This window comes from Pygocentrus nattereri, chromosome 3 (genome assembly GCF_015220715.1).
Source record: "Pygocentrus nattereri isolate fPygNat1 chromosome 3, fPygNat1.pri, whole genome shotgun sequence".
NCBI classification, from domain to species: Eukaryota; Metazoa; Chordata; class Actinopteri; order Characiformes; family Serrasalmidae; genus Pygocentrus; species Pygocentrus nattereri.
The window spans coordinates 35,345,325-35,360,381 of record NC_051213.1 but is presented as its reverse complement, the minus strand read 5'-3'; the positions used below and the strand labels follow the sequence as shown (position 1 = coordinate 35,360,381).

Here is a 15,057-nt window from a genome sequence, read left to right as displayed (position 1 = left end):
CTGTTAGTTGGTGTTTGAATACAGTGATATGCTCTGATATGGATGTGGTCGGAGTGATGGCAGTACAGCGGTGTGATCCATCACTGATGTGCCGAACCAGTTAATGGTTGCTGTTCGTACTAAGTTGATGTTGTTGAGAAACTAATCAATTTAGCACTGTTGTTGGCCATTGGTTTAGCATTTGAAACGGGACAGCTGAGCACTCGTCACTAGACAGCTAAAAAGAATCTTTTCTTTCTTAAATTATGACTGATACAAAAACTGCAGCTGTGCTTTTCGAGCTGGTAAAAACAGCTAATCAGACACTTTCTCCAAATGTTTGGTGAGTGTCTGTCGTGTTCTGACCATAAAGGATTGTTTAAAGCAGCAATCAACCAACCATGAGCAAAAATCAGACTTCAAACTTCAAAAGAAATAATCATTTAGTATTTACCAATATGAATTTTGTTTACCGTGATAACATTTCTGGCCATATCGCCCAGCTCTACACTGATGCAATATGTTTGTTGATCCGTGTGCCAAATTAAACACAATGTTCCACTATTATTTTATTACTGTTCGATTATTCATTTATTGCAAATGAACATGGTTCCTTTGTTTAGTGAGCATCTCAGTACAGTGGGTAGTGTTTGATCCAAACAAGGGTCTGCACCAAACGAGGTAGAAAGCACCCTTAATATCTCACACCATGTGCAAATGCTTCTAATGGGTTATCAGTGGCAACAGCATTGCTCTCTGAAAAAGCGGCTTAACTTGTGTTGTGTTGTCACTATCTGAGACACTTAGCACACATGCAAGAGAATAAACAAAAATAAATGCTTAGCCGTGTGACTCCGAAAACACGCTCCATCTGTCAGGCAACATGAATTTAGGATGTTGTTCCAACGTTTGGAGGATTCGGGTTTCTCCATGGTTTATGATATAAGAGGAAGGTGAAGTGTGCAAGTGTGTTGTCTCAGGTGGTTTTGTCATTTGTAAGATGTTTCCCAGACTGTAGAACAGCTCTGGAGAAAGTTCAAACAACGCTGTGCTGCAGAGCTTTTTCAGTCTGCTTGTAAGGCCAGGAGGCTTTGCCAGAGCTGACAGCAGAACGCCCACAGAGACAAATCAATGTATATGTGTTTTCTTCTTTAAAGGAGAGATGGATGCAGATAGAGAAGCTGTAAGAATAATTTTTAGAGGGCATCAGATATGATGGATTTTCTTGGACGTCGTATGCAGCTTTAGAGTCAAGGTTTGGGGAGTGCAAGCAGATTGAAATTAGTGGTTCTGCTTTTCTCATCTACTGTTTAAAAGTCCCCATAGAGTTCATTAAAAATGGTGATTTGATATTTCTTCTTTATTTATCATTTAGTGGCTATTTTTATTTTTCTTCCCTGACTTATGATTCTAGCACCTGTTTAATCATTTATCCATTTCCAGTTTTTGTCATCCTGTGTTACTGAGTGGGGAATATCTGCCTGTGCAATAGCTGATACATGATTAGCTGAAGGTTTCTGTATTAAACATTACTATAATTATTGCTGGCATGAACGACTGACATCTTTGTGATTTCATGCCTGTGTATACAGACTAAGTGTTAATGCATGCTACATAATCATCCCAAGAGCATCCTAAAACAGATTAAACATCATCCCATGCGCTATTTTTATCCTCACTGGAATAACTGGATGGTATCAGCAGGGTATGAATGTAACTTCACTGAAGTGTTCCTCCCTTCCATTAGATGTTATGTCTTCCCAAATAGCCTGTAATGTTACCTTTACTGGACTGAAATTACCCACTTAGCTAAGTTAGTTACAGCACTGCCAGCGGGAGCACAAAACATTAGAACTAGTAATTAGTTTCATTTTCTCTCTTTGAGTTTATGCATCAGTGATGTGCTGCTATAAAATCCCATCTACACTTTTACATGCTGTACATTGTGATGCACTTTAGGGCTTTCTTTCTTTTCTTCATTTGTGCCATCATAAGTTTTAAGTGGGGAAATTTCTAGTAACATGAGGCTTGTGAATTGCCTGTAGAATAGTTAACCAGTCAGAAACAACCAAACACAACACATGTAGTATTATTCAACTAACCCACATTAATATTATTTAGTAATTGTAATGATGCAAGGTACCCCCTTAGCACATTACCACTATAAATGACTGTAGACATACTTACCTGTTCTACCATACACTGCTCATACTCACCTGCAGGTCCTAAAAGAGACTCCTGGGCTTTTACTTACCCGGGCAAGTCCACCCTCTGTAGTAGAGGAGGGGAGTGAGAACCGGTAAATACAAAGAGAAAAGTGATTGATTACTGTTTCTATGGCCTTCTATGTATTTTGACGGCCACGTATAATGTTGTGCCATATTCATTTCAACATGTAAATATGAAATGTATGGTTTATTTTCCTACCTGTGGGGGGAATGGAATAGCTTGGGGGAGGAGCTACCTGTATATATACGGCTCCGTAACCACAGTTAGGGGTTCTTCTTCCCCTTTGGTAGCAGTGCTGGACTACACCTGTTTGTAAGGGTTATTTGAGTGACTAGAACTCTTTGACTTTGTAGTCACAGTCTAATTATCTCTGTTGATTGAGGTTGTGTTTGGTTTTTTTTTTTCTTTTTGTTTTAAAAGTGCGCCTGTAAATACACCGTTGTAGCAAAATAAAAGGTGTCGGGTTAAAAGGAACTTCTCTACTCCTGCCCCTTTTTTTTCAGTGTCTAGCTGCTTGCCCTTCACTACCCATAAGGTGTACCATTTTTATTCCTTTTGGGGTAATTGTGGCCACGCTTTATTGCAGTAATATTAAATAGCACAATGACAACAAAACATGGACTTTTTTTATATAAATAGTTTGAGCCCCTTCTTGTTTGCAATGGTGATGGACATGTTGACAGATGAGGTCAGGCAGGAGGCTCCATGGACCATGATGTTTGCAGATGACATTGTAATCTGTGGTGAGAGTAGAGAGCAGGTGGAAGAGAATCTGGAGAGGTGGAGGTTTGCACTGGAGAGGAGAGGAATGAAGGTCAGTAGAGGTAAGACAGAATACATGTGTGTGAATGAGAGGGAGGCAGGTGGAAAGGTGAAGATGCAAGGAGTAGAGGTCGTAAAGGTGGATGACTTCAAATATCTTGGGTCAACCACGGGTGTCAGGGCTGATGTGTGACAGAAGGATAGCAGCAAGAGTGAAAGGGAAGGTTTACAAGACAGTAGTGCGTCCTGCTATGATGTTTGGTTTGGAGACTGTGGCTCTGTCTAAAAGACAGGAGGCTGAGCTGGAGGTGGCGGAGATGAAGATGCTGAGATTTTCGTTGGGAGTGACAAGGCTGGACAAGATTAGAAATGAGCAGATCAGAGGGACAGTGAAGGTGGAGCAGTTTGGAGATAAAGCCAGAGAGGCCAGGTTGAGATGGTTTGGACATGTGTTGAGGAGGAATAGTGGATATATTGGGCAAAGAATGTTGGAGATGGAGCTGCCGGGTAGAAGGAGAAGAGGTAGACCTCAGAGGAGGTTTATGGATGTAGTGAAGGTGGACATGGAGATGGTTGGTGTGAAAATAGAGGAGGCAGTGGATAGGGCAAAATGGAGGCAGATGATCCGCTGTGGCGACCCCTAAAGGGAGCTGCCGAAAGAAGAAAAGTCACATTTCTTGACTAATCGTTGCAGCCCTGGTACCAACCATCACCTGATATTAGATAGCATTTTTGCAGCCAATGCCTGGAATCTCCAGCACTTATGTTGCAGAAGGATTTCTTATTTAATGACCGGTTTCACAATGAGTGACCTGTTTTTTTCTGAGGCTCACTGTGAAAACTGTAAATCAAGATTACTCAAACCTGCTGCCTTCAGTTTTACGCTACCCATTTCTCAGCCTGATGGATGTGACATTTGACTTTTTTTATGTGCCTTTGACGTGAGGTGTATGTCAAACACACTCCACTTGGACCTGTGCCAGAAAGCCTCTGCTCTTTCTTTTTCCTCCCCATTCTTTTCTCTGTTTTCCCTCTCTACTTCATTTTCCGTTTCTCCCTCTCTTTGTCTCTCTTCCACATTCACTTTTCATCTCTAACGCAGGACGTTATTGAGGCCCTCAGTGTTACATTTGCTCACAGTAAACTGTTGCAGTGTAATGAGATCTAGCAGCTTTGCATGGTTTCCTTTGAGATCAGAGTTTGATTGTTTGCCATCTGATACAAGTTTGCGGCTTCAGTGAATCAGAGAAAGCCACATGATTGTTCCCAGTGCAAAACCTTTGGGACTGTTTTTACCCTGTAGGGTGTACCTCCATCTTGCTGGCACATTTGGAGATTGTAGGTCATCTGTTGATGTAAAATTTGTTTTCTAGTCATGTGGTCCTACATCAATGCTCAGTTTCTGACCACAGAGCTTTCTTGGCTGGTTATTTTTGAGTGGTGGACCAGTCTCAACCTAGCAGGCAAACTGATGTGTCCACTCCAGCAACCACTGGACTAATGCACTCGTACCAGCACAACACACTGGGTCATTTCAGGTATTGTTTAGGCTTAAGCTGATTAGCAGTAGTGATGTAAATCACCAGTAGATTCCAGGTATAGCGACTCCAAATCAATTTTGACAATTTAAATCTCAGAAATCACACTGTCTGCAGCTTATGATTCCAGAAGTTAAAAAGTAATTAGCGATTCTTTTGATGTGCAGTCCATGTTCACACATGTCTGTATATGTTGTGTGGGGTTTCTGAACAGTCTGTAGTCTGAACAGTCAAAACCTTGTATCTCCAATACTGTAACTTTAAAGGAGAAGGTAAAAACTTACTTTATTGTTAATGTAAGTCAGTGGAACCAGACTTTTTAGGTCTTTTAGGCTTTTAAATATAATTTTAGGTCATTTCTTTTGGACCAGTTATCATGGAATATACAAACAATATATAGGACTATGGGTATTTTCAAATTATGTCAAAAACTGAAAAACGACAAAAGTGCAGATACAAGGTTCCGACAGCAGTGGACTGCAGACTTCATCGCAGGGATCACATTTACATTTACGGCATTTGGCTGACGCTCTTATCCAGAGCGACTTACAATTTGATAATAATTTACACAAGTAGGCGAAGGTAGTGTTAGGAATCTTGCCCAAGGACTCTTATTGGTATAGAGTAGGGTGATTACCCAGGTGGGGGATTGAACCCCAGTCTACAGCGTAGAAGGCAGAGGTGTTAACCACTACACTACACCAACCTCATGAAATATTAATGAGGGTTTAAAAGACTTGATGTTATTTCAAAGTTAATACAAAAAGACAAGGCTTATTATTGCTATTAACAGCCTTAGAATAATAAACTACAGTATCGAAAGGAAAGCTCCAATAACAGTAACCGGTAGTGATTTTGAGAAGATGAGCTTTAGCTGTTTTAATATTTTAACAAGAAGCAGTTCTCTAGATGTAAATAAGTTACACATTCTCTAGAGGGAACCTACTTAAAGATGGCATTTTTCTGCAGATTTTAATGCACAGTTTAATGTATTGGGGGCAAAATATAGCATGTGCCTTAACTTTCATGCAGGCCACATTTTATTTTATTTTTCGTATTTTTCCCAATAGGTAAAATTCAGCAAATAAACAGTAATTGTACTTTAAATTTGCAGAACTTAAGAAATTTGCAGAATTTGATCAGGGTCCCCAAACTTTTGCATACACCTGTATAGTCTGTAAACACATGATTTATTAAACCTGTAGCAAAAGCTACCGAACCATAGCATCTGAGCAGAAAAACAAGCTTGTTTACTGTCTTTGGTTCAGGCAGGCTTCTGTGTGGTGTTAGTACATAACCTGGTGTACCCAAACAGATAATTGGAGAAAGGAGCAGCCTCAGTCCATATTTACAGCTTTTTTTGCTTAGAAACTGACCAGTGATGAATGAAGTACAATGGTCTCATAGCTTGTTCATCAAAAGTTGGGCTACAGTCTGTAATTGAACACTTACAGTGGGGTCCAAAAGTCTGAGACCACTTTGCAAATCAAGGATTTTCATTTATTATTACAAATAAACAACAGAAAGTTTCAGAATTTTGAAAAAAAAATAGTTATAAGAAATTTAAGGGAAATGAAACATTGAAGATTCTGCACAATTTCTAAGTCATTATTTAAATGTAAGCAATTTGGAAATTAAGCAAAAACAGTGTCCATGTTAGTGCCTTTGTGCCCACAGGCCAGATTTTTTTTAGTCTTATTCTTCCATTAAAGCTTGTGTTCAGATGACTCTGATGGCTCATACTCGTTTAGGTGTTTAGTGATTCAGATCTGTCATTAATTTGAACGAACCAGCGTCCAGTATTGTAGACAGAGTGACCCCTTGTTTCTATCACTGCCACTGTAAAAAAAATCTGAGTAAGTTTCTCTAGCATGAAACATTTAAAGTTCAACCTTTCTGAATGACTCAACTACCGAAATTTGCATTTAAAAAAAAAAACAATTTAAGTCCCATTTAAAACCGAACTCCCAGAGTTCTGTCCTCTTTCTTTCATACAAACTCTTCTCACACTACAATTGTAAGCATAGTCTGAACTAATAAAATGATATATCACAAAGTTACAGTTAATAATAATAATAATTATTATTATTATTATTATGTGAGTTTGTGCTCAGACAGACACTTTTAGCCTTACGTCTTATAGATAGTTAGCAGAGGATACTCTGCTTGCATGCTCTAGTTGGTTCTGTTATGCTGACCTATTTTGAAAATAAGTTTGACCTTTGTCTGTATTGTTCATTCGTTCTGTTCTGATTTTCTGCCTCTCTCTCTCTCTCTCTCTCTCTCTCTCTCTCTCTCTCTCTCTCTCTCTCTCTCTCTCTCTCTCTCTCTCCTTCTCCTTCTCCCTCTGCAGCTGCTGCTCTGGGTAACCTGGTGTCAGACTTGGCTGGACTTGGGTAAGAGCCTTTCTTGCACCTAAAGTTAAAGGGATTCCTAAATCCTCCCTCTCAGTTTTTCCCTTGACACCAATCTGTCTTTATCAGCTGGGTAAATTGTCGGAAGTGCTGCCGACATGCCAGATGTAGCTACTTTCACAGTGAATTACAATGGCAGTTGCGATGATTAGTCTAGCACCTCTCCTCATGAAGAGGCGCTAATGTCAGGTAAGTTTTGTCTTCAGGTGGTTATAGAAACAGATCTTCTGCATAGAGGCTTCATTCACCATTTTCTATGCTCAATGGAGACATATGTATTCTAACAACTATACTCGCTAGACGATTAAATTACATAATAACTCAAAATATACATCCAGATCAAACCCAGATTTATTACTGGGAGGCACTATGGAAATAACTAATGCCGTCTATTGAACATTATATCTCACCAAAAAGAGAACAACTATAATCTCTTTAGATGCCCAAAAGGCATTTGATGGCGTGTCATGGAAATACCTAATTCAGACATTAAAGAGTTTTATTCATCCCCACAGGCGGCTGTCAGAGTCAGTGGTTTTAGATCGGCAAGGTTCAACCTAGAACGTGGCTGTAGGCAAGGATGCCTCTTTTATTTGCATAAGTATTGAACCGCTGGCCCAACTTATTAGGGATGATGACGGCATTAAAGGAATTTTGATTGGCACAAAAGAACATAAAATCTCACTATACGCAGATGATGTTCTATTATATTTGACAGAGCCTGCATCATCAATACCACACTTAAAGGAAGTGATTTCTATATATGGACATTTTTCTGGCTATAAAATAAACGTTGATAAGACAGAGGCAATGGATGTCAATGGCAATGTCCTGCTGAGGGTAAAGCAACAATGTGGGTTTAAGTGGTCTAAAGAGGGCATTAAATACCTAGGTATCAGTATCCCTTTTTCATTACATGATTTGTTTCACGCTGATTACAGTAAAATACTGGACATAATCAAAAATGAAATGGAGCGGTGGGCAGCGTTACCTCTCTCCCTTTTTGGCCGTATATAAACTATCCGTATGAATGTTCTTCCAAGATTGCTATATCTATTCCAAATGTTACCAATAGGAATTCCAAAATCCACATTTGTTGACTTGGATAAAATAATCTCAAAATTTATATGGCAAAATAAGCACCCCCGGATAAAATACAAAACAATCCAAAGAAGTAAGGCAGAAGGGGGACTCAATCTTCCTGTTCTAAAATACTATTTTTGGGTAGCTCAATTAAAGCCATTAATCTCTTGGATCCAAAACGACACTCATACACGATGACTGAGCATTGAACAAACAATGAGCCCCAAGCCGTTAAAGGTATTGCCATTTCTAGATATTTCAATAAAGGGTTTGTCATTGTGGACTAGAACCACACTCAACATTTGGAATAAAGTTAGAGCTGCATTTAAGTTGCCAAAAGCATTTTCAATTTTAACCTGCATTAACCAGCATTGGACATATTAAATCCTTCACTCCTAATATCTTAGATAAAGGCTTTGCAAAATGGGCTGATCAGGGGCTCATGTTTATTCATCAGTTACTTGATACAAACAACCTTATTTCGTTTGAACAACTACGGAGACATTTTTAGCTTAAAAAAAATGATTTCTTTAGATATTTACAGTTGCCCTCTTTTCTGACTACACACAAATAATGGGAAAGAGTGCTGAACCCCACAGCAATAGAAAAATTCTTAACCCAATTTCAAAAAGGTGAAGGGGATAAGAATTTCATAACAAAATTATACAAGGTATTTTTATCAATGAGTCGACATGAACCTGTTCAGACAAAACAAAGATGGGAGGCAGAGACGGCCAAAACAATTACTGATGAAATGTGAGGGGAGGCATGGACAGAGGCACATCAAACTACAAATTCAAATATGTGGTGGGAATTTAAGTGGAAAATTATCAGCAGATATTTCAGGACACTGGATGTTGTCGCTAAGATGGACCCTAGAGTACCAAGCTTATGTTGGAGAAACTGTGGCACAGCAGTGCCTAACCACACACACATCTTCTGGTCATGCCCTAAACTACAAATCTTTTGGGACAAGGTGTATAGGACTATAAATCAGATCTTTTAGGAGGAAGTCATACCAAAGGATCCCACAGTAGCATTACTCGGTATCATTCCAGTAGGTATGCAGGGTAGAGCTAAATCATATCTCTTAAATATCTCTTTTGTAGCACCCTTGAAATGCATTACTATTAAGTGGATGCAATTAGAGCTGCCCTAGATTTCTGTCCCACGTATGAATAAACACATTTCACCTAATTTGTGTTGTAGCGGACCGAAGAGGATTCTGTTACTGGCATTGTTATGAGTCTTTTTTTTTTTTTTTTGGGACTGGTACTGTGTATCAGTTGTAGTGTTGTAGTGCCCAACACCCAGTTCTTTATATCAGTAGCATATGCATTTTAACTTTATGCATGAGGTCCTACATTAAAACTGCAGGAATGTCTGTGTGCGACTATTTCTGTTCATCTGCATGTGATTCGGCTTGATAATTGCTCAATGTCATGCTCCAGTAAACTTCTCTCCCAGATGTTTGACTGTGTCCTCACTTTCCAGCTCCGTCTGTCTTTCTCCTTGCTCTCTGAATTAAACAGTGAATCATCAAAAAACAAGCATCCAGCCTGCTCACCAGCACACCACAGTTACATCTAAATATCACTTAACCCATTACTGACCCTCAGCATTTGGGTTACAGGGCTGACTGAGTGTCTTAGCAGGTTGTGCTGTGATTACCCCATATGACCTTTTTCTGCCACAAGCACTCACTCCCTCTCTCTCCCCCTCACTCACCTCAGGATGATACTCAAATGCATGTTTGCTGCGTAATCACCCATATTGTCTCACTCAGTGGAGGAGAGTGACTCTTGCTGCGCAGTCCCTCTCCAATGGGAGCTCAGCCAGTCACATCCTCCAGAGACCTCTGAAGGGTTCTGAGAGACACACCTTTTGTACAGTGCCACCCCACTGTGCTAAAATGAAGCTGCAGAGGGGTCTGCTATCATCACTGATCTTTCAAATGTGCAGCTTTGAATGGTCTCACTCCATTTTTTTGAAAAGTAAAGCCACTCTTGCCTTTTTAATGTTTTGCCTGTATGACTTGCATAAACACACAATTAAAAGAAAAACCTGAATAAATGGGTAGAGAAACATGACGAGAGCTGATGTTTCCAGACATGTAAAATGCATGATACAATTGAGTAATTAACATCCTGCCAAGCTCTGTGACATGTATATAAGTGCTGAGCAGGCCCAGTTGACCTATGGCAAGATTGAGTTTCATACTTACCAGATCTCAACCCAGTTGAACATCTGTGACTGGATTTTGGATTGACATGTTAGACAGAACTCTTCACCACTAATATCAAACTGATTAAGGGAATATCTTTTGGAAGTATAGTGTTCATTCTCTGTACTTGATCTGTGGCAAGACTACGGCCTTCACAGTTACCAGATCTCCATTTATTTGAACATTTATCTGAGATTTTGGAGTGATATGTTATTCAGAACTCTCCACTACCATTATCAAAACACTGACTAAGGGAATAGCTTTTGGAAGAATAGCTCCATTGATCCAGTACTGTTCACAAGACTTGTAGAATCTGTACTAAGGTGCATTGAAGATGTTCTGGCAGCTTCTGGTGGCCCAACAGCTTACTAACTTACTTTATGTTGTTTTTTCCTTTAATTTATCACCTATGCTCCCTTTAATCCTAGGACTTTGATCTACAAACAATGTTGTGATTATTAATTTATTGTTAATGTTGAATTATCTTATGTATGGGGTATGGCAAAGTCTCCAAAGGAAAGTTAGCCTCACAAGGCCCTGCTGAAATAAATACATGAAACAAGCACTTTTACAGAAAATCTGCAGTTTTTCCGACTGTGCTTTCCTATTGTACACCATGTTTTTGCCCCGCTCAGTATCTGTGTGATCATCTGTTTTCTGCCACAGACAGCCTGTTATTACGTAGTTAATGATCTGTATTCTAGAAAAGATTGTACTGTGCTCTGATGAAGCTGCTTAGTTTGCTAGTATAATTGTCTGATGTATTAGCTTGCTGGTTGTATGACCCTCAGCAATTTCCCAGCTTTACCAATGAGCCTCATTAACCACATCTCAAACCATGAACAGAGTAGGTCAGAGGCCAAAGGGTCTACATCTAACACAGAATTGCGTTTCTATATATTAACCCACAGCATTTCAGTTTTGACTATCGGCCTATAGTTTGTTGGTTGAATGTTCCTGAAAGCTTTTTTCAAATAATGTACAATGCTGTTTTTTTAATTGCTTGTCACGCCTCAGATGGATTCTACCAGTGTTATGAACTCCATCTCCCAGGAATCATTGGGAAAACACGTGACTGGTGACGATCGGCCACGCACCTATCAGCGCTCTGTCACTGGATTACTGACTCGTTTCACCTGAGTTGGTGGTCACAAGACCTCGTTAGAATAGTTTTTAAGCCCAGAGATAGTACTTTGCAAAGTATTGTTTCTTCTATGAACTTGCTGAGTGTTATTTCAGACTGCCTTTTGGTTTTGACCTGGTTCCTGTTTATCTTGACTCTGATTTTTGTCTTGCCCTGTTGTTTCTGGTTGCCTGTTTTTGGACTTGTGTTTTTGACTGTTCTGCCTGCTATCCCGACTTTGTTTTTTGGATTACCCTATTGGTTCCGTTGCCTGTTGTGATGATCACAACTGTGATCAACTCTACTGGCTTTGACCCCCACCTGCACTTCTAGCATAAATAAACCTCTCCTTTTCACTGACTTCTGCGTTCGCCTGGATTTTGCTGAACCCTCACATTGCTTAAACTCAGCTGGGCTGTAACAAAACATGCAATTCACTATGTGTTCTCACCACCTGCATACAAATTCTGTTTTCTTACAATATATCCAATGCATTTCTTATGCAAATCTGTATATGCAAAAGCTATAAACCAGCCTATTAGTAAAATACCTGCTTAATCTTAAAGCAAGGAAAGTAAACTTGCTTTCTATGAAGTGTACAGTTGCAAAGTGTCTTGCATGCTGCTGAAAGTAGTTTTAGATATAGAGAAATGTCTGGAGCTTAATGAAGGTGAAAAATACTAATCCTTAATTCTGATTGCTGTCCAACTATTATTTGGTGGTGGAACATTCTCAACACTCTCAGCAGTGACACTGACATGGTAGTGGTATGGTAGTGTGTGTTGTGCTGCAGGTTGCTTAGTGGAACTCCCCTGAATTTGCTTATATTCCCTCTCCACTCTCTGGAAATGTATTAGGTTGATGCACAATTGTTGAACCTGCTCTATTCATCATTGGTTAGGTTCTGATTACAGGACTGCAGTTGCTCAGATATTATATGGTTATTGGATCATTCATAGCACAGCAGTGACACTGACATGGTAGTGGTATTGTGTGTGTCGTGTGTGTGGGTTTTGGAGTTTTTACATGTCACTGCTCTGTTGAGTGGGCCACCACCTAAAAATATCCAGCCAACAGCAGCTCTTCTGGGTAAGATAATGGCAAACACATTTAACAGATGCACTACTATATCTAACTACACTAGCAAAGTGGAATAGCAAGATAGGGGTTTCTAGTAAATTGGAGTGCATGTCTTTTATGATATCTACACAGCCCCATACGCTTCTTTGCTGTTTCAAAGATGCTCTGACCCAGTCATCTGACCATAACAATTTGGCCCTTGCTAAATTCACCTAGGCCTTCACACCTGTCCATTTCTTCCACATCTGACACATCAACTTTGAGAACCAGTATATCCTAGATCTTGACATGCAGAATTGTTATAGATAATAAGTGTTATACCTTGATCTGTGAGTGGTCATAGTATTCTGGCTAATTGGTGTAAATTCCAGGTTATTTGTGTTAAGTAAAGAAACAACAAATAGCTTGATGCACCTTTATGTAATGACAGTAAGTTTGGATTATTTGCTGTAGTAGTAACGCTGTACTGCCTGATGTGGTTTGCTTTTGAGGTAGTAACCTCCTCAGGAGAGCCTAGTTTGCAGATGAAGTACATCAGCGTCTCTCACTGCAAATGAGCTGACAGCTCTGGGTTTACTCTGCCACCTGTACCTGCTGTTAATGTGCCACAGCAACCGCTTCTCACCCAGAGCTCCATGATCCATCACTCTTACCAAGCCGTCCCTGTGCGAGCACCATGCGCCATCGCTAACTCTGAAACATTATAGGCCTGGGAGGCCTGCAGCATGACCCAGTCTGCTGTGTACCACCAGGACCGTTCATTTTCTACCGTTGCAGCTCCTCACAGAGCGACCCATCTGCACACAGATGATGGATGAGTATTTGGTTGCTGGGAGCTGCTAGTGTGTTCAGAGCTCCCACTGGAAAAGCTGATAGGAAGTGTAATGAGATGTTATTTGGCTGTGATGAAATGGCACTAAGAGTGGGTCACCTGTCCAGTGCAGAAGGGCTTGTTTGATGTATGTAGCTGAAGCTGTGGGAGTGGAGATAATTGTTTGCAGAGATTTTCCTTTTTTGATGAGTGTTTTTCAATTTTGTATAGTGGCATGTGAAACAGAATGTTGAAGGGCACAACCCCAGTATGAGGCGCTACCTGGGATGTAGGAATAATGTATCTATTGTAAGAAGCTGATAACCCATCAATAACCATCATGCAAACTGTACCACGTTCAGAAAATGAGAAATATTTTATATATTGACTAGATTTAAGATTCCATTTACCAAGATTTTTCATAGAGATAAAGAGCAAAATTAAGCTGGTTTAAATGGATTTAGCTTCTGCATTCTTAGTTTTTGATAGTGTGTTTTAAATTTGGCACTACTGGGTCTTTTTTTAATCTCTGAAAAAAATAAAGAATGTGATACTCATCATGTCTTAAAGTCTTAAAATCTCCCACTCCTACACTGTATAAATATAATATAATAAAAATGCGTTTTTATATAAATAAAATATATATAGGCAGAATACATTGCATAGCTGGAACAATAGTAGCAGCCACCTTGAAGTCTGAACTTCCATAGTCCATTTTTTGTCTTTGCTTGATGTAGGTCAGTGTTTTTGTTTAGCAGAAAGAAGGTCAGTGATTTTTCTCATTAGTCTTCTGTGATTTTATTACTTGGCTCAATACATCTGTTGTCTCAATTTGAGCTGTCATTAGTTCCACCATGGCATCTGGAACCAAAACATTCTCTCTGTGGGACAAAATGATTGGTTTAGGGAAAAGAACAGAAGGAAAAATGTTTGACTGAGAGCATCTTAAATCTATCACATCAGGCTGATAGTTTTGGGTGACTTTGGCAGACCTATTTTTCTCTGTTCCCAAAGATGGGTAGTGCTGGAAATCCACTTGACTGCCCAGAAATTGTGGATTGTTATCAGTTTCTGGAGGTTTCACAGAATCTTTTGTGCTGTATGGACAGGTTGTGAACAATGTGAACAATTGTTTGTCTTGTTTAATCTTATTTAATAAGGGATACTTGGTGGATGGTTAGAGGCTATAATTAAAATGAAAATTGAGTTTTAAACCTGAGAATTTTACACAATGTCTTTTGATTTAATATTTATAAATATGAACAGAAATATAAGTAGTCTTAAGAATAAAGACAGGTTTAAAAATAAATTGATAGAGAATAAAAGTTCATATACATGTTTGTAAAGGTTAAAAATAAAAATAAATTTATTCTTGTGCAAATTGCAGCTGATATCATTATAAAAGATGTTGCCATTAGTTGGAACACTATACCAACAGTGAAGCATGGAGGTGGTAGTATCATGTTATGGGGCTGCTTCTCTGCGAACAATACTGGGGCAGTACATGTCATACATGTAAAAAAAAAGAAAAAAAGGAATGGAGCGATGTACCAAGAGATTACAGGAGAATTTAATTTAATCTGCCAAGAAACTGAATCTGGGGCAAAGATTAATGTTTCAACAAGACAACCTCCCCACATATATAGCCAAAATAACTTGAGACTGCTTGCTGAAAAAGAAGGCGAAGTTGCTTGCATTGCCTGACCAATCTCTTCCATTTGAAATTTGTGGAGGATTTTAAAATTGCAAATCCAACAGAGGGACCCCTCCTAACAAATCTTTGTCTTGTACTTTTTCTTCACATTTTAATGTGC

General features: G+C 39.3%; 1 protein-coding gene across 2 annotated transcripts in view; it reads left to right on the top strand.

The window, feature by feature from the left end:
- LOC108429253 (transmembrane protein 65-like) overlaps positions 1-15,057 on the top strand; it is a 70,374-nt gene that overhangs the window by 47,385 nt on the left and 7,932 nt on the right. For both annotated transcript variants that reach the window (XM_017700890.2, XM_037536680.1), the window contains exon 6: positions 6,862-6,904. In XM_017700890.2, coding sequence (XP_017556379.1) covers positions 6,862-6,904 — 43 coding nt within the window. The remainder of the gene's footprint in view (positions 1-6,861; positions 6,905-15,057) is intronic.